The sequence below is a fragment of the Thermobia domestica genome, chromosome 2 (genome assembly GCF_964235325.1).
Source record: "Thermobia domestica chromosome 2, izTheDome1.hap1.1, whole genome shotgun sequence".
Lineage (NCBI taxonomy): Eukaryota > Metazoa > Arthropoda > Insecta > Zygentoma > Lepismatidae > Thermobia > Thermobia domestica.
This window is the reverse complement of record NC_137455.1, coordinates 106,099,455-106,121,338: the sequence shown is the minus strand read 5'-3', so window position 1 is coordinate 106,121,338 and position 21,884 is coordinate 106,099,455. Positions and strand designations below refer to the sequence as shown.

Below are 21,884 nucleotides of genomic sequence, written 5' to 3'. Positions count from 1 at the left end.
GAAGCCTTGTACGGAACTAAACTCCACCCATTCCTGTAATCTTTACTGCAAATATAGTATTAGTCTCTCTCTCTCTCTCTCTATATATATATATATATATATATATATATTAGTTTGCGCTCTGCTAGTAGTATATTGTATGGGATCTCACAAATGCCTATTAGATGAAAGTGCTTGGTCTCGAAAGAACAGTAAAAAGTCAGGAAATCAGGAAGGAAATATATTTTACATGATCAGATAAGAATGCAAACACATTCATTTGAGGATGTCTCCATAGCATAACTAGACAAACTCATTATTAAAATCTATTTTATCTGTTTGTACAATGACAATAAATGAAAGAAAGTTTAAAGAAAATAACCTTAGCTACTGCCGGTTGACACATCCTGCGTGCAGGTTTATATACGAAACGCGACGAAGTCACTTAATTAATTTTAGTATATTTAAATAGTTCTTAAATGTGTCCAAGGAAACTAACTCAACTAATATATTATTACCATTCTTTACTGACAGATATTTTTTGTCAGACATGTCGAAAATCACACTTAGGTTCCAAAACTCAGAGGAGGGGAGAAGCAAATTCCCTCCCTTGTCCTCCCCTGCGGGCGCCCATGAGCATGACCTATCCTTTAACTGAAGTACCACTCTAAATGCCAATTTTACGTATTGATGATGTATTCCTCCCTCTGTGTTGAATTGTATTTTAATCTGTGTGAAGATTTAAAACTTTCGTTAAGAATAGAATAGAAAATTTAATTTTATAATTTGGAATAACTTGTACCAATTTTAATTACCTACATGTCTTGTATCATATTAAAAATTTTGACACTGACTAGTATATAAATCCCTCGTTCTTAGTTCTGATTTATTATTAACGTCAATGTTTTCTCACAAATATAGTTTTAAAGTCATATATTTCTACCGTCTTAAGATTGCTCTACCTGTGAGAATGATACATTAAAATCATTTACTTGGAATCAAAATATATGTATACCGGGTGTTCCAAAAATGGCACTCATGGACTACAGGGCACTATTTTACAAGTCAAAAGAGAACAATATATATATATATATATATATATATATATATATATATATATATATATATATATATATATATATATATATATATATGTATATGTATATAATTATATACCTTTCCGGTCCTCGTTTGGAGACGTTAATTGCACTATGTGGCAACGTCGCAGATAAGAAACCACAGAGAATATCTACCAATCTATCAAATTGTTACATCGATTCTTTCAGATGGAAGTTAAAGTTGACACTAGTACCACTTACTAACATAACAATCGATGTAACTGCTTGATGGATTCGTAAAGCAATGCTAATGGTTCCAAGTTAAGCTGCGACGTTGCCACATAGTGAAATTTTGATTCCTTATAGCGGCTGAATGAGGTCCTGGAGGGTATGCCATTATAGAAGATTTCCGCTTTATTTTGACCTTAAAAAAAAAAAATAGCACTCTGTTGTTCGCGGGCGCCATTTTTAAAATATCCAATATATATGTCTTATCTACAGAAACTTCACATCCGAATAACATTTCTCTTCCCTTTAACTTCCTTTATATGACTAATAAGAACGCTAACATTAACACTTTTTCTCCACAGTTCACCATGATGCGTATGGGTATGCCCATGATCCAAGAGGTATGAATTCACTCGGTTGTTGACAATTTATAAATCTAATTTATTTATTCATTTATTTGATTAGGAGTTTCCTATGCGTTGCCGTATATATATATTTTTCATTTTCGTTTCTTATCTTATTCTATATTTATATCCTTCCTTTTTTTATATGTATATTTAAATAATATGTAGTATGTATGTAAATACATCTTTGATACTATGTTCTATGTTTGTAATCAACTAAGATAGTGCCAGCCTTTTATTGAATATAAATATATTTTGCATCCATATTTCTTCATAATCTTTCCTTTTTCTTTCGTACAGCTGATTTTGCATCGTGGCTTCAGAGTTTGCTGTATTTTTTTTTTCGAATATACACTTTTCTGAAAAAGATATTTTCTAAGCAACTAACTTTTCCTTTCTTTCTTTCTTTCTATGCAATTGTCTTTATTCGTGGCAGTAGAGCTATGTTTAATGCCAATAACATGCCAGCTAATTGTTTTAATGTTTCTTTCAACATAGATAGATGTTAAGCTCCTTATTATACTCATGAATTGGCATTTAACATAGCCTAATTTATTTTGAATATGCTATCTTTGTGATTTATAATTACTTTATTGTTCTTTTTTAAAAAATTTTGTTCTTGTTATGAATGGAAAACGCATGTTTTTGTTTGTTTTTTATAAAACAAATGCAGTTACAAAAAGAATAAATAAACAAAACTATGGCTGCTTATTCGTACTTATAGTTTCTCTGCCACTTTCTCTATATCTATCCTTTTGCCTGTTAATAGTGCCGTCTCGAGGAGTAATCAGGGAGAGGAGGGACGTTATTTGAAAATTGATGCGAAACGATCACAAAAAAAAATGGCGATGTTGTTTGTTGTATAAGTGTAGATGTAAGTAAAGTTTGCATGTGAGGAGAAAAGGAAAAGTCTTGAGAGTATTCTTGTTCTGCAAAGCCTGTAAGAAAAAAAAGCATGAGAAAAATAAAAAAAAAGCATGTTTTTTGCTCTTTATATAAATTCAGTTTGTTTATTAAATTAAATCAAATTTAATAATGCTTAACCCCCTAACGTTTCTAACACCACATTTATTTGCAGTTTAATTATTATGATATTTCAGGATTGTATGTCTTAAAGATTGATCGCAATAGAGAATGAAGAGAAATAATTATGGGGGCTATTTTCGTTTTAAGTTCTGGTGAACTGTGTAAAAGTCAAGAATGGCACAAAAATGCTAGTAAATGCGTAAGATTATACTGTTTTATCATTCAGATATTTGTCGTAACGGAGCATGGATTTTGGAATCTTCGTTTGAAAAGTTCTACAATATTATTAGAAATATTCAAAATGAAAAAGAAACGATGCAAGAAAATCTAAAGATGAGGCATATATCAATTGAAAGATATTGTTGAACTGAATAAAATGATATGCATGAATATGAAAGTGTTGTTTAGTTCATGAGGAAGTGGAAAACGAAAAGAATTAATTTGCAAATCTAAAAATTGATGTTATTAGGTTGCTGAAAAAATACTGACCATTTTGAACAATCATCTTCAAACATTCATAAGTCACCTTAATCAAAACTTTAATAATCAAAATAAGAACCTTTACAATCTACAAATTTTGCCAACGAGAAACAAGTTTATTTATGCCAGTAGCGTATAAATCCGGAGTTCTGAAGCCGATGAAGTCATTGTTTTTTTTTTTTTTTTTTTTTTTTTTTTTGTTTTGTTTTGTTTTTATCGTTTTCGGTTTTGAAGCATTTCTCGCACAAAAAGTTTTCGAGATGCTAGAAAAAGTGGTAATCGGTAAGCGAGAGGTCCGGCCACTATGGTAAATGGTCGAGAGTCTCATAGCCCAACTCGTGCAGCTTTTGTTACGTGCTCAATTTAACGTGTCGTTTAGCGTTTGGCGTGCGGAAGCAGTGGTTATTTCATGTTGACCAATGCCGGACACAAGAATTGAAGTTTTTGGTGGATTTCATCGATTCGCTAACAGTGTTTCTCCGTTTTTGTGGTTACATCCGAATTCAGAAGGCTGTGATGGATCAGACCGGCCGTGGTCCTCTAAACAGTGATCATTATCATTTTCTGGTGCAACTTCGACTTTGGGAAGTGTTACTGAACTTTGACTTGATCCAACCATTGTGCTGAACGTCGCATATTGTCGTAGAGAATCCACTTCTCGTCGCATGTTACAATCTGGTCGAGAAACAGGTCATTTTTGTTGCGTCGAAGATGATTTGAAGAAACCACAAAACGACATTCTTTTATTTTCGTTTCATACGTAAAGTACTCACTTATCGAACTTCTTAACCTTTCCGATTTGCTTCAAATAGCGAGCATCTGTAGAATAGTCTACGGCAATTTGTAGTGTGGTTTTGAGTGGGTTGGCTTTGATTAAAGCTTTTCATTGGTCGTTGGCAACTTCTGATGGTCGACTGAGACCCTTCTCATCTTCGAGACTTGAGATCACCAATGCGAAATTTTGCAAGCCATCTACGTAGTACGGTCAGAAAGTAGTATCATCACCCCATGCTTGTTGATATTTCGAGTTTCTTCGGCAGCATTGTGACCACGTTTGAGTAGGTGAAATAAAAATGATCCGAATTTCTTATTGATAACATGCTTGAGGATAAATTCTCAGGGGTAATGTTCAAGGAAATCGAAGAAGAGAAGCGTAGAGAAGAAAAAATTCTATATATGGGCCTATTTAATACACAGAATACAATTTTTTTTCATTTGTATTTTAGGAATTCCATTTCGAAGAGGCCGTAAGAAGAGATTTTTTTTATTACTATTTGTCAATATAAATAAATAAAAAAGTGCTACATTTTTCGGAAGATGTAAGTTCCGTGTTATACGCGAGATATAGGGAAAACGACTTAATTTTGATACCTTGTCTTCCTGCTTAAAATCTGGCCAACTGGATCATAGTATGGTCCAGTTTTTAAGCTGATACATAGCTATGCGTGCAATTACATGGTTGTATATAAATACTACAGATGTAACTTTTGTTCTTTAAGGATGATCCATATAAACATTAACATTTTTTATGTCATTCTTGCCTTTTCTGAACGGAAATTAGAAATAATGTACGTATAACAAATACGTTAGAATTTGAATTTTTCTGAGGCGAAACAATATAACTAACAATCTTATTATTTACTCTTGCTATATGCATATCTAAGATAAAATTAGTTTGCTTATGTTAAAGAAAGTCTAGTTTCAACTTAAGTCATACAATTATGGAATCCTTTGTACATAACACGTTTGAAGATAGCTCAAAGTGACTTGAATTCTTAACTATTGCTCATAATATTTTGTGTTCCCATCATATTTCAGATCAAAAATAAAATGTAATTATTCTCCTACAAACACCATAAGGAAACTCACTTTCTTCTTTTCTTTCTTTTTTATTATTATTACTAACCATTTTTCTAGACCAGTTGTGGGTATTTCGTGTGGAAATAAAACTATCTGTTAATATTCCAAACTGAATAATGAAAATGCATACAGTATAACTGTACAATCTTTTCTGTAAAATCATGAAAGCTGCTTTCTTTATCAATGAATTCAACTCTTCATCATCATTGTTATTATTATTTAAGTTGATAAATAGGAAGTTCTTTTTATCAGTTGTCGTTGTTTTAACATGGCAGTAAGTAATGTTAATTACTCATTGCCGACAAATAAACAAAAAGAAAAGAGACTCTGCTGAAGATATTACTCCATATGTTTTGTGGATTGATGTATAATATCATCAGCAAAACAGCACTGATTTATTAATTCTATCATTTTATAAAAAGTGATGAAACAGTATAAAAATTATATTTCAACGGAATTTTAGTTCTTTGTTTAAATTGACAGGTATATATCGTGAAATATTAGTATATATATTTGGTTCTTATTATTTGACAGTAAATAAATCCGTCCACAAGTTGCATATCGATTGAACGCCATATTTTCATACTGGCATACAGAATATATTGTGCTGTCACCATATTTTGTTTAATATCTATGCACAATGGCTCATGCTTGTAATTTCTGTTCATGTGGTCCCAAGTTTGGTCCTCAACGGGAGCACAAAGTTTAGGATAAAAATCCGAATAATAATTCGGATTTCACTTTAAATAGAAATCTTGTGTCATTACTCTTGGTACTGAAAAGGAGTGTGGAACTTCAATCGATAAATAGTACTATATTTTCAAAAATGTGTATGAATAAGCATTTGGGTTTAATGCTTATTACACTTTTTTTTATTTTTTTATTAGCGAAATATTTCTAGAATGTAATTCACATGTATATACATAAATGAATAATCAAATAGTTTATTACAATATTATAATAAATAGCGTATCAGATTCCCCTATTTAAATTCTGTGATTTTTCAGAATGATATAAACTTATTTTGCTACTCAAAATTATTTTCATGATACAGAAATTTATGTCTTTGTTTTACTTATAACTTTTTCCGCAATATGTTACAGAAGAAATATTTTAAATTATTCGTCTTTCTAGATGATCGATTTGGATATTTGAAGTTAAATTTCAGCTATAACCAATTTTGTTTCCTCTTATAGTACATATAGCATGTGTAATAGTTTAGTTTTACATTATTTTACAAAGGCAGGTCATAGATCTTGCAATATTTTCACAACCCAAAGAGCAGGCGTACGTATGCACCCTGATCTACCGTAAATACAAGGTTAAACTAGCCCAAAGGGTAGTGTAGCAAGTAGACTATTTAATACAAAGGCCGTCAGTCCATCAGTGTCGTCAATTAGTTTTCAGTGGCAGTGATGATGAGTACTGAACAACCTCTAATACGTGAACTGTTCAAACTCGGGCGTAACACCGCGATAGTAACCCAAAACATTTGTCATGCAAAAGAGGAAGCAACTTATTGGTTCCAGAAATTTCGCGCAGTTCGTAAAAATATCGAGGATCAAGTCAAGGTCCAGCCGTCCAGGGATAACAAACTCTGAGATGGTACGACACGTTATTGAGAAAAATCCATTCACCAACATACGAAGATAGTCAAATCGACTCGTCGTGTCCTTGTCCACTGAGTACGTCACCGTCATGAACTCGGGAAAACACGTCGCTCGTCAAGAGCTGCCACATTGTACACATGAGTTAACTCTAGAGGAGAGTGGATGTATGCCGACAACTACTGCAAAATCTACGTGCAAAACCTGAGACGGATTGTCACATGCGTCGAAAAGTCAGTGCTTTTTTGATATCATAAATGTGCAAAAACAGCTATTGAGCAACGTCCAACTTCCAAAACTGGTCGTTAAACAGAGTCGTTCCGAGCATAAAGTTATGCTCCGTATTTGGTGGAACTACAAGGGGCAATTCACTTTTACTACGTTCCTAACGGTTGTATCATCAACGCCGACCTTTATTCCAAACAGTTGGAATAGATGTATGCTGCACTACGCAAAAAATATCCTGCGTTGCTGAACCGGAAGCGCGCCCCACTGCATTAGGATAACGGAAAACCACATTCGGGTCGTAAACGCAACAAAAAAAGGTCTGGAACTTGGTGGCATCAAAGTGGAGCCACACCCAGAATATAGTTCTGACTTTGTCTCTTTGGATTAGTACCTGTTTCGGTTCATAACGAATTTTCTGAAATCACGATGCGTCACCAACTAACAGGAGGTGGAATCAGCAGTGTCGTCTTTGCCTCTAAGGACGAGAAGTAGTGTCGACGTGGAATCGGGGAACTGGCAGGAAGGTGGCTGCAAGCAGTCCAACACAATGGGCTATACTCTAAAGGTTAACTTGCTTTCATTGTACTGTAATATTTACAGATATGTTGTGCACCAGAATATTGTAAGATTTATGACTCCGCCTTGTATTTAGACCAGGATCAGATAAAACTATTGAAAAACATTCAAAATCTGTACAACCGTCTGGCTTCTAGTTCGAGGGGCTCGCTTACGTGATTTCGAATTCATCGAAGTTCTGAATTCTCATGATTTTTCTCAAACTCAACACGCAGCTAGATTGCTTTCCAGCCGCGGCTAGCGATAAATTCATTCAATTTAAAGAAAAGCATTATGCAAAGTTACTACTTTTCCCTCTTCTCCAAAATAAGCTTTACGAAACTTGTCCATAGACTTCTTCTCCCAAAGTTGAAACCAAGTTAAATATTCTTTCCCGAACCAGGAACGATACATTCTATTCAATTTGATTGAAACTGTTAGGCAACCAAGAGAATGAAATGGGTAGAAATTAATTAAGTACCTAGGTACATTTGATATTATTGCCAGCTTTCTAAGATGAAAGTACAATTTAAGTGGCCCATGACTATCCAAAAATTTCAGTAAAAAAAAAAATAAATAAATAAATAAATAAATAAAAGATTTTATTGAAATCAGCTGTTTTCAAGATGAATAAACATAAACATACATAATAAACAAACTAACATATGTACTTTATCCTCGTTAGAGTTTTGTGTAAGTCTAGATACTATGGGAGATTATTGACCTTTCGGTAAATAATATATTTATATTTTTTTTAATTTTAGACAGTCAAATGATTATTTTAAAAATTAGAATATACATCTTTCCTCTAAAAGCCTTCATTCTTATTCAGAGGCATTTAAATCTTGTCGTATTAGTCTCACTTTCTAACGAACTTATTCTCTAGTGAATTTCGGGTTGTCGAACGTTAGATTTACTAAGTAGAGTCATTTGAAGAAGTACTGTTTCTTTTGTTAGGTATAATAAATCTAAATCAAATTTGCTTACATTTTAGCTGTGAACAAAACACAATGAAGAAAACGAAATGTATAAACTTAACTTTTGAGATTGAACGGACTCATGATTGAGTATAGAAAGAAGTGAGTAAGAAATACGAGGAGCAGTCAAAATGTTCGCGGAATTCTGTTGTGGCTCTTTATTACCACAATATAAGTATACATTTACTTAATCGCCCTCAAAGTTGGCACCTTCGGAACATACACACACTTTTTCCAAAACCCCTGCGATTGATGCAAAACACCGACGAAAGTTCTCTTTTGGTATCTTCTAAAGTTCAGGTGTCTCGTTAGTTTTGATTTCTTCTGCGTTGGTGAAACAGAAAAGGCCCATTTTTGAGCTTTGGGAAGAGCCAAACGTCCGATGGTGCTAAAATGATTTTAAAGCTATCAAAGTTTGTAAAGCACATTTTCCCCAATTTGCACATGAACTTGATGTTTGTGCCTTGCTCTATCTGTGAAATTATACCAACTAATTACCACACGCTCCTTCGTTCAGTTACATTATACGCACACTGCCTCTTATGATGTGTTAGTATTCGTCAAATTCATAATTAGGCAACCTAAGGACTGTATTGTACAAGATTCATTGTAACTGCATCACAAATGTCAAAACTAAAACAACATTCTGGAAACTTCTTGACTGCCCCTCGTAAATATATTAGAATAGAAAATCAAGTCATATTTCGTGTATGTTATATTGAATGTTAGGCCGATACTTTTCACATAGTCAGCAGTATCCAATCTGAGTGATAGTGACAAACTTTTTTCCCACTTTTGTCTCTAGCATTTCTTTTCTTTGCACCGGTCTCTTTATCACTCTAATACTCTGGTAACAAACCTTTCAGTCTCCAAAGATATCTGTGTATATTTAGTTATTACGTTCCAAGGAAGTTTTTTTTTTTTTTTTTTTTTTTTTTTTTGGTATATTATTTATTGTGCTTTTGTTCATAACTATCATGTAAGGACTTTTAATTTTGACTTTATATATATATCGACGTTTAAGACGTGATACCTCATATGTCCAAATTTTGCAAGTTTGAGTGTTTGACATAAACCTGATGCGAGAAACATAATTCACATTCTAGCAAACTCTCGTACGTCACAAGACATCGATTGCTGAGAAACAGTCGATTATAATGTTGGCTTGAATGTCGATTGTTGAAAGCTTCAGGTGATATCTCGTATGTCAGTGAGTTCAATATATTATATAACCATTTGTGTTGTGATGAGAGTAGCTGTATCAGCGTTTTTTTAAGGATAACGCACTTGTTAGAAGGTCTGAAATATTTGTATTATCTACAGATATAGTGAAGTTTTCTGTCTCCTGAAAAATTAACAAATTGGACCTACGGGGTTTGACATCGTAAACGATGTATGTTATTCCTGTAGAATTATCCAGATTTTCCGATCTTTAGTGTGCACTTTAAATGCATACATTGTGCTAAGCTTTAAACATCTTTCGTTCATAGCCTTCAAAAAGACCCTATTATCCTAAGTGAATAAAATATTAACGATTGTCTTAAGTGAATTAATAATTTTGCCATATATATATATATATATATATGTATATATATATATATATTTTCTTTTGTGGAGGAATTATATTTTTAGAACACACTAAGCTTGGTTTACGAATACGACATCCTTTATTCGCATTAATTTCTGGTTGATATCGTTCATTTAATAGTAAGTCATATCCGTTGAATAAAATTTATTAAACATGCTAACGTTTGAAAATACTATACAAATAATATTCTTAAAAAACAAAACTGTAACAAATGCTTAAACTGGAGCTTAATCACCACTATGCACAACTTCTGGATTTCATTGTTCCTTCTTCTGACCGCTGTGCGTTTGTAGAGTGTTGTTTCTTCACTTGTTCAATTCAGTTTAATTGGGTGTTTTCTGTTGCTTTTTATTTTGTGCGTTGTTTTTGCTTATTAGTTGTTATAATTATTTGACAGTGGTGGATCTAGGCCTTATTAAATGAAATGTTAAACTATTCTGATGCATATGATTGATATATGTGATATATTAGCTTTTTTAACTTTTTTAAAAATACATATTCATTATTATCTGGAGTTCTACTAGGGCTTCACTATGCCTTCGAGTTTCACGTTGCTAAAGATAACACGAATATATTAAAGACATAAAGTAGCTGACTGGACATATCATTTTGATAAATTTTAGCTTAGATAAGTTGGTCGATTCTAAAATTCTTAGCTTAGCCAACATAAAATGTCAGGATGATTATTTCTAAATAGAATTAAAAGTTGATTTCAGCCATTACTTCATTATCAGAGAGTTGAGCTTGCTTTTTGAATTTTTAACAGAAGACAGTTACACAAATGATTCATTATTGAAACTATTTTTTTTTAAATAATGTAAAATTAAAACTATTTTAACGTTCTGTCTTCCTTTATTATTATTATTATTTAAAATCTTCATCTGAACCACATTATATATCAATTTTCCTTGTACAACTTTTCTTCTAATATTTCGAGTATTACATTTGGACACTCATCTTCAGGGGCATACATGGCTTAACTCCTTTTTTTCTACAAGATCTTCACTTTTTTTTGACTCAACAGTGGTGATTGAAAAATATTACGGAAATTTTATCGGTACTTGTGGTCACTTGCGGTTCCCAATATGTTGTTTAATTCTAATTACTCCCCAGACAACTTATTTAAATCGAAGTATAGCCATATCACATTTTTATTCTATTATTTGTATCCACATTCAAACCTCACATTTCGTATTTATGTACTCAGAACGTATTATAAAAAGTGGAAAGAATCTTGTTTATGATCGCACCGCGGGAAAATGGTTGAACCGTTTGAAATAAATGTTTGTATATAGTTATCAGCTACTTTGAACTGGATTTTTGTTATGTTACTTTGATTAAAATGCGTATTCTAAGGGAAAAGGGGGTCAAATTTTATGTGCAAAATCCAGTTTCTCACGATCCTTTCAAGTTAGGAACATAAAACTTGGTATACAAACTCCTCATTTAAAATAAGCGGACGCATGACTCAGTGTTTCTGACAATTTCTTTTTATAGGAGGAAGGGGAAGGGACATTTTCTATAATTTTTTGTTCACAGTGAAAGCAGTGTTTCCTACTGTTTGTGATAGCACTAATGGGGAAACGGTTGAACAGTTTGGCATATATTTTTGAACGTAGTTAGTACCTAACTAAAGCTGCGATTTTATCATGTAAATTTGATTCTAAAGGGTTAAGGGGTTTATAATTTATGCCAAAACTAGAATATCATGTTTTATTATTATTATTACACTATCATTGATATACATATTCTGAAGGGGAGAGGAATAATCTACAAGATATTGGAAATAGCAAGTGACCATAAGTACCAATGAAATTTAAATGTGAATATGATATTCTACAAAAAAAAAAAAAAAAAAAAAAAGTTATTGTGTGTACCTGAGGATGAGTGTCCAAGTGTAATTCTCAAAATATTGGAAGAAAAATTCCACAAAGAACATTAATAACTAAATAACGATCTTTTCCATACAGTCGATAAGTAATTACACCTTAGTATAGTTATATTTTTCTTTTCTTTGAGCCAACGTATAAATTCGATTCGAATTACACATTTGAACATTGACATCTTTTCAAAATCTTCGTTACAACAATATAAGTTATTTAAAAACATTAATGTGTTTACAGAACAGGAGAATGTACTTTAAACTAAATGTCTTGGAGCCCAAGTAGTAATTTCATGGTAATGAATTGTGTTATATGCAGGTTCTTCTTGTTGAAGACTATACTATTCGTACATTCACGTTTTATTTATTTAATTTACTTCCGTTTCATTGTGACTGTAGGCAGTCGGCAGAAATACGGTTATAATGAATACTAATGCTGGTTTTTGACACAATTTGCACTTTATTGCTGTCTACTTATTTTCTTATTTTAAACATCCTTATTCACAGAAATGATGATTATAAATCAAAAATAACAAAAAATATTTCACATAGTTTTTGATTATGTAAAATTTGTAATTTACTCGCTTAATCCAAAATTTGATCATATATATATATCCATTCAATAAATAACAGGAAAAGTTATATAAAAAAATACGAAACTTCGACAAAGTTTGTGCTCCTTTGTTATTTTTGGTGGTGTTCTAGAATTATCAGATGGTCCTGGTACACCTGCCTCGCAAAAGGGGATGCTAGGAATCAGTAAAACAAGATTGTGGCACCCTTGCAGGTTTGCACCAACATGGATCAGTGAAGTGTCATTAGATTTCTGTTAGTTGAAGGGTTCAATCCAATCGAAATTCACCGTCAGACGACATAGTGAAAGTTGTGTGAGTCGAACACAAGTGTACGTGTTGGCAGTTAATTTCAAAAACTTCCCTACACACATCCATGCGCCTTTGTTTCATTTCTGATGTCAAATATTTTGGAACCCACCTTGCACACACGTTCTTGAGCAATAGTACATCACGAACAATATGTTGGGCTGATCCGATACTAATATTCATCTCAAACAGCTTTCATCATATTACACTGTCATCCAACGGTGAATTTTGATTGGTTTCAAGCTTGCAGGTAACAGAAGTCTAATGACACTTCGCTGCTCTATGTTGGTACAAACATGCAAGGGGGTCGCCATCTTGTTTCACTGATTCCCACTAACCCGTTCGCTGCGAGGCAAGCGCGCCAGGTTCATCTGGTATAAGTTCTAGGACACCAACAAAAAATAACAAAGAAACACAAACTGTGTCGAAGATTTGTATTTTTATACAACTTTTTTGGTTATTTATTGAATAGACCATATATATAATTAGCTGACAGGTTATCTCGATGCAGCAATGAATTAAATAAATGTTCATAACTCCAAATCTAGATCCTCCACTGAATTTTATTTTGTTAACATCTTGATTTATTTTCATGTATTTTCATTGTATATGAAAGATACTTATTATTATTAATTTTAAAACTACAATAAAATGTAGTTTTTCTTTTAATAACTTAATTTTATTATAATAATATGACAAAACTGAGTTCTATTTTTGTTCATAGCAAAGTAGAATATCAGGTAATTCCTTCACAATACAAAATTCCTTCCAAATTACTTTCACAGATGGCAGGAGTACTCTATAACGAAGAGTAACAACCAGGAATTTGTAGTTCAAAAAGTAGTGGTTGTTGGGCTCCTATCTACAGGTAAAAAGAATATGTAAAGCCGTTTCTGGTCTGTTTCACACAATCACTCTTAAAGCTGCAATGTGCGAGAATAATCATTATCCTGCCTTTTTGGAACATCTTTTATTATTTTTTTTTTCATGCAATAAATATAATTTTCAAATTAAGTGTGTGGCTATCCCTCCTGTCTTCTGTTTATGCACATTTCTGCAATATTATCAAAAGTATTCAACTTGGAAGAAAGGGATTAGGACTTCTTAGGAAAGTTCCTAGAGTTTGGTCAACTTTAGGCAACACTAAATGAACAAACATATTTTCCCTCGTTTACATATATATATATATATATATATATATATATATATATATATATATATATATATATATATATATATATATATATATATATATTCACAGTATTTACATTAAAAGCGACTTTGAAACATATTAAACCATTTATATTCTTGATATTCCGTTAGTAAATATTCTTCAAAATATTTCGTCAAATTAAACTCAGATTCATCATTAACACTTCCATTTTCCCTGTTAGGCTGTCAACAGTGAACTTCATTGACTATTTTCCCATTTAGAAATTTCATTTAATTATGTAGGAAAGTATTGTTATTTTGTTAAAATAAAAAGAATGTTGATATTCTGATTATATTGATTTCTTTCTTTTATACATCCAATGTTAACATGCTCTTTCATTAAAAAAAAAACTGTGTACAAATTTAATAACCGAGAATGAGCGTTTAGTAAACAAAACAATTTGAGAAACATTTAATTCGTTTACATACATATATTTTAAAACCAAGAAAAATTAAAGTTAAAAAATAAAATACGTGATATCGGCATGTCAACATTTTTCTTCATTTTAACTTTAAATTCCCTTATAAGCCAACTGACACAATTTCCAAGCTTTAAACACCATAGTTTACAGCCTTACGTTTACTTAACCTCCATTTCAAATTAGTGTTTCTATTCATAAATGTGTTTATTTAGTTCAACATTTTCCATTTATTTATTAAGTTTGTTAAAGAAGCTTAAATTGAAGAGAGACTATAGTATAAAAAGCTGAGAGGGAGAAAAGGCAGCATTGCAATTGATGCACGTGTGAACATGTTAAAGATGATAATTCTTACGTTTCAACATAGATAGGAGATCTTATGTTAACGAGGGATCGTAATGGATAGGAAAGCTTTCAAATTGCGTCAAATAATCAGTCAATAATAGAACTCTTTGTTATGACGTTAATGCTGCTTAAGAGGCCTCATCAGTGCGAAATTAAAATACCGTTAATTTTATAGTAATTGTGAGATATCTTCAAATAGATAAAAGATAATCGAAATGTGGAACGAGAGCGCGCTAGACAATATTATTTTACATGAGGTACCGTTATCATGAGTCACCTAGTAGCTTTCCGTTTGCAGCCATTTAGAAATAGGAAAATAAATGCCGATTTTCTAAATGACTGGAAATCAAAAGTAGATAAGTGAATCGTGATAACAGTATCTCATGTAAGTAATATTGTCTAGCGAGCTCTTGTTCCAGTTTTCGATTATCTTTTATCTATTTGAAGATATCACATAATTACTGTAAAGTTAGCGGTATTCTATTTTTTCCGTGATGGAGTCTCTTAAGAGTAAAGGTTACATAATAAATAAATAAGTAAATCACTTTTAGCTTTCACAGGAAATAAATAAATAAGTAAAGTAAAAAGTTCCACTGACTTCCATAAATTTCGAATATAATATCTGAATCCTTGAAACGTAATGCAATGTAGAATTAACTTCTATAAATCAATGAATGCGTTGGAATTTTATTTTCGCATCTTTCTGTACATTTATCAAATAGAAAATTAATAATAAAAATATACTAATTGGGCTGAATTACAAGTATTTCAGGAATATTGTAACTAATTACGAATACTAATTACTTTTTTTGAATTAGTAGCTATCAGTTACAATGCAAGTAAATGACTAATTATCATTAAATATGGTCAAAGAAATTCCCACTATATCACGTTTTCAAAATCAGCTCAGCCACAAAAATTAAAAACAAAATATGGAGAAAAAAGTACTGTAAAATGTAAAAAATACTATTTAAAACAGAAAAATACTGTAAATAGAGCATCAAAAAGGTTGGTTATGTTTTTAAGACTGAGAAATGTATGTATGCTTTACGTATCACTTTTCTCAGCTATAAACAATATATCAAAATCATGTCCTGTATTTCAGGAAACTTCTGTAGCCCTAGAAAGCTGTAACTTTCAACTTTTATATTTGTCTTACGTAGGACAATACTTTGAAAACAGGTATAATTGTGTAAATCTTTATAATACAGGCCCTTAATTAGCAACTGAAACAATGTTTAGCCTAATAAAGAAAGAAAAATATTAAAATTTGACAGACTCTTTGTGTTAAGGGAAAACATTTTTATTGCACCTGAATAAAGTTTACGTATGGGATTACGCTCGAAATGAAATGAAATCTTTCAGTTTTACGTCCCACAATTATGCCAGCTAGGCTAAAGGAGATGGTGATTGATGAGAAATGAATGAAATGGTGGAATGAATAAAGTGAAAGGAAACGGGAGAACTCCGAGAAAACCCACGGACACGGCGTTTGTCCACTACAAAATCTACTTGAACCAGGGACCCCACGCACCAGAGGTGAACGCTATACTATTAAGCCACCGCGTCCTGGGATTACGTTCTAGTATTTATGAAATACAACTATTATTTATATTGCACTCAATGATACAATAACATCAAGTGACATCGTATACACTTCAACTAGAAACTGCAGTATAATATTGAATATTATATATATGCTTTATGATAATTACACCTGAAATATTCAATATTACAAAACGAAAGGAAACCTTACACATTTAAATTGCATCCGATTATTCTAAACATGCCTATTTACAATGTAAATACTTGCATTTCATAGTTCTGGTCTAAGATTCTTGCTCTTTGTGGAGCTAGATCAAAAATATTAATTTGGACTAATGTTGGTACATGTCTATCGTTTTGTAACTGTCGAAATTTTCCGTGGGCACTCTCATCTTCCTCAGCTACGTTTTCGTAATGAAGTTTCTGTAAACTCATCACATCACCTGGTTTCCATCGTTGTAGTATAAAAAATATCTGAAAAAAAAAATATTCTAATTACTAAAATATGTACAAATACCTCAAATTTATCAGTAACAAAAGTTGCAATCTTAAACTTTTTGAACTTTCACACAAGTATTCTGAAACTTTTCTTGATATTATCCAAAACTTTCTTGAATGGTACAGATGTTAAATGTCTCCTTAACACTATAAACAGTGCAAATCTTCTACTTATGAATCACATGGTGTATTCGATAGACTCTAAAGATCATTCAATAGATTGCTTTTGCAATGACGTAAGTATCCACAAACTAATACTTCATTCTTTCACTTCTCATACGATACAATTTGTTGGCACACGTTCACTAGTTATTTTAATTACTAATCCCTCAAAGCACAAATTAAAATCACTATACGATAATTTTCCTGTACTGCTGCATACGATTCTGTAAAATAAATAAAATTTGAAGTAAATAGTTTGTTGCTTAACAAACATAAATAAATAAATAAACTATCTATTCTTCTTTAACCTGTAGGTTAAAATTTTCGTAAGTTGTAACAAGTTTAATTTTAGCAGAAAAAAAATTCGATAATTACTAAATGACAAAGGTATTCCAACAGTAGTCCAAGTGAATATTTGTAATCATCCATCAGTTTAGTTCCTTGAGTTAAATCACCTTTCCCTTTACTAAACAGTCTTTCAACAAGAGCACTCGATGGCACAGACGCATTATACTTCAAAAATACTCTCTTATCAAACTTGTATGTAATTCGACTTTACGAAGTAGCAGTAAGAGGCATTCTTAACGAATAATTCTGTTCCTACAGCTATGGAAGTCAGATCCTCACAGAAAAACGTGAATTGTCCTATCATGAGATTATTACTTCAAATCCTTTTATCTTCTTGAATCGCTAATACAAGTTATGCGTTATTTTTTATTTTTTTTCATTTAGTATGTGAAGTTTCCCCGCTTTGTATAGACTTCTCATGTTCGATGTTCGTAATCTAATTTGTTTCTTCATATTGTTCTTTAAATCTCGTATGGAAACCCCTCAGTGATCTGATTGGGAAAATTCTATTTTATCTACAAAATATCTCATCACATGAAAATTTGCAGTATTTCTAGTTTCAGTACATGTGTTATGGCGAGCAGATAGGAGTGTTTTCAATTGTGATCGTTGAAAACTAGAGAATCATACCCCAAAATTACAGCCCTGATCTTTTCGAAAAGTTGTCAATGAGATTACAACATGAATTGTGTTTCTGGTGCAAAAATGATTAATGTACTTTTTCATATTATTTTGAAATCAAATATATACTGAGTATTAGCTTCTTTAATTCATTTTTGTGATAGTCCTTCGACTGTTTTAAAAAACGAAAATTGTAAAATAAATAATAATTCATAATTTGAGAAAGCCTTGTTGTGTGGTTATTCAGTAAAATATTATGAAAATGCTTCTTCTTTCCTATGAAGTTTTGACTTATCTTCAGTTGATATAAATATCCTTTGCCTTGTGCTTCTGTTAGCACATTCGTACCCTTCAACGCATTATACAATACTATCAAGAATTATTATTGTTATTATTTTACTGTACACTAATTGTAAAAATGGCATTGTTATTATTAAATTTATTTATGTTTAAATTTATTGATATTTTGTCTATCAAATTTATGTATATTTGATAGAACATTTTAGCAATTTTATATACGTCATTGATTATGTACAAAATTATTGTACAGTTTCTTTTATAATGTTTCTTTGGTCTGTATAGGATTTCTGTATGAATTTATGCTGTACCATTTAGACAATATACTTTCTGTATAGTTTCTATGAGTTTCTATTTACTATCTATCAATCCACATGTATATGATCACTAGTTTTGTTACTGAAATTTATTTACAATTTTTTTTTTCTTACACTCGAAGATCTTGAAGTTTTTTCTTATTGTCCACAAGTGTTATCTTTTACTTTCATATTATGTTTCTTAATAAGTTATAATCTTGTACAGCACAGTGCAAAATTTCAATCTTTGAAAATACACAGACCTAGCAGACACTTGTCTATTTAACATGTACTTGTAATCTCAAAATAAACTAAATGTTTTCCTGCTTCTTCTGTCAGTCATATTTCCAACAATTATGGAATATGATAGGTGACATTTTTGCGTAAGGATTTGATATTATGAGGCTTAATCTGAAACACGGTTCACTTAATTAGCCAAGGTGAACCGGAAACCCGTGAAAAATCAGTAGGGGAAAGAAGAAGAATATTGAATGTGATTAAACAGAGAAAAATAAACTGATTAGGACAATAAGAATAGATTGTATTCCGAGCAATGTGAGAGAAATTTAAAATATTATTACTAATTAATACAATTTCCTTCTTAGTAATGGCGAATTATTTATCAATGAATAACATCATAAATATTGGTAAATATTAATATTATAACTTACCATAATATTTAATGTATGTCCATATATATTTTTTAACTTGACGTAATTTTAATTTCATTAATAAATTGATTAATATCAAATTGATCATATCTTCTGTATTAACTAATACATTTATTATTATTATTATTATTATTATTATTATTATTATTATTATTATTATTATTATTATTATTTCTCTATTTTCAATTCAAATCTAGTTTTTAAGGCTCCATATCATACGTGTACTTTGTGTTTGAAAAAGTATATATCGGGTGATTCATTTTGAGATTGGTCGGTGAGATGGTTTCGCTAATGCACTAGGCGTTTGAGCAGTGAAGTTATACCGACATAGTTGACAACACGAACAAAAAAATCTCTAAGAAAATATGATGCAATGCACTTTATGTCTATTAGACATTAAACGAACGAACCTTGTTTAGTTCGTGAATGTACAGAAAGAAATTATTGTCCAGGACCTCGGAAAATAAGTAACCTCTATTACGTATTTTATATTTTATGGAAAATGTAGCAGTAAATATAAATTTAATTTGATTTGGTGTTGAAATAAATTTTTGGCTGTAACTTGTTTGGTTACAACAAATGTTTACAAATAACTACCTTACTTATCAGCAACGAAGGTAATCACTAATCAGTCTCACCAACACTTCACACACTCGAGAAATCATTCTTGTGGTAATTGTTTATCAAACGTCTCCCCAGCATGGAATGGAATGGTTTGATTCTTGCAACTTATTTTTAAAAGATGAATATATTTTTTAAAAAATGTTAGTTAATGACAATACAACTTAATTACAGAAACTTAATGATTTAATGCTTTAATTTAATCAAAACCATCTTCCACTTATACTCGTGTTTTTCAACAAACTTACTTGTGTTTTTCTCAAACACCGCGTTTTTGTTACTACACTATTTTTCATTTATTTCTCTTTCTGTCATCAAAATCTCCCTTCCTTGTACTTAAGTCTTATCTAAAAATACTGCGTTTTGCTTTCAACACAGCTTAAACACACTTTATCACCACAGCAGCCAGAAGTAACCAATCAGAATGCAGTATTCGATTTCCTTGCTCAACTGAGAGGATTTAAAAATCATATATTTTTACTTGGCATACATTCAGCGTATTTGAAAAACAATCTTATAGCTGATCTTAAAGTAACTCATCTAGTACACATAAATTAGTGAACTAAAGTTATCTATAATAGAAATAATCCGAGGAGCTACTTCAGCGGAAAATTCAAATTTTATAGGAAACTGAAAAATAAATAAATAAAAGAAAGAGAAATATCAGAAAAACGGTTCCAAAATGTAGGTAAACTTCGCTTATTACAGGAACGAATGACATTAGGAAATCATTATAAAATATTTTTACATGTTTTATTTATTTCTTTATCATATTCCATTTAATTAAAAAGAATTAGAAAGATATTGAAAATAACATACATATCATACGTGGTTGTGGAAAACTCATCTGATCTTGACGAAACTTCACATGATGACAATCCTGACGAGCTTTGTAGATATACAAAATATTATAGTATGCAAGGTCTTTGGTTCACGAGTTATTATGGGCCAACAAACTCGGAGTTTGAACTTTTTAAATACTCGCAAAACATCTCTCTAATTGCTATTTAGGACAAAATTACATGGAACAAACTTGCTATTAAATATTAACTTGATAGGGTTATAAGAAAATAAACTATGAAATGGTTGGTTAGCTATGTTATACATGTAGCGTAGTTTTAAAATATTTGGTTTGAGAAATCGATGAAGGATTTTTCTCCTTTCTTCGCTATGGAAAGTTACTGATTTAGTTGTTTCCTGTACAATTCAAAGTAAACAGAAATTCGTTACGATTTATGATTTCCTTTAAACTGGAACTATGAAAATAATTGTGATATTTTATTTATCTTTTGATTTTTTATATTGGATGAGAGTGTAAAATTTTGTATAGTAGTAGGAAAATATATGATCTCTAATAGAGTATGAATAGCACAAGTAGGCTAGTTCTTTGCTTGTAAAATAATAATTTTTATGTTTTATTTCCATTATGTACTCAACTTTATTATAATAATATAATAGAATGATGTACATAGTTAGATATGTACATCTTTAATCACATAGTTAGATATGAACCATGAGGCTAGAAATAATATTTTTTTATCGGATAGTTATATTTTACGCTTTGGAGAGAGATATTTTGGCGAAACTTATTGGCATCGTCAATGGCTCCATTGTTCTTGATTTCGACAAATACTTGACCATTTTATTTACATTGGATTTAAATTTTTCAAAAACATCGGTTTTCACTTCAGACCAGCATTACCAAACACACAAAACACGAAAACCGTTCACAAGATAATAATGGATACTTTTATCCTTCGAAGGATAGTACAATAAAATTTTAACTTTTTCTTAACTGTATCCAGGCATGTTAATTGTTTTGCATTGAAATTATGCACAATAGAGTAAAAGTAATAGAACATTATGATAAATGTTACAAAATGCAATATTAATGTTAGTTTTCAGCATGGTAAAATAGGAAAAGCACAAAAATTACATCATTAGGTAAGTTGTCTTCTCTTAGCTTGAAGCTATAAAATTATATATATATATATATTTTTTTTTTTACCGATGTGACTTCCTTTTTAAGAACAACCACCAAGACCATTAGTCATTAGGAGTTAGAAAACATGACAAAAAATTAAAAAAAAAAAAAA

At 31.1% G+C, this 21,884-nt stretch overlaps 1 protein-coding gene across 8 annotated transcripts in view; it reads left to right on the top strand.

The window, feature by feature from the left end:
* Positions 1 to 21,884, top strand: part of Ca-beta (Calcium channel protein beta subunit) — a 636,212-nt gene that overhangs the window by 598,251 nt on the left and 16,077 nt on the right. For 6 of the 8 annotated variants that reach the window (XM_081744588.1, XM_081744550.1, XM_081744557.1 and 3 more), the window contains one exon: positions 1,628 to 1,666. The exons of 1 other annotated variant lie outside the window; for it this stretch is intronic. In XM_081744588.1, the coding sequence (XP_081600714.1) occupies positions 1,628 to 1,666 (39 nt within the window). Of the gene's footprint in view, positions 1 to 1,627; positions 1,667 to 2,438; positions 2,544 to 21,884 lie in introns of all 8 variants that reach the window. One more of the 8 variants, XR_014128947.1, reaches the window with a different exon arrangement.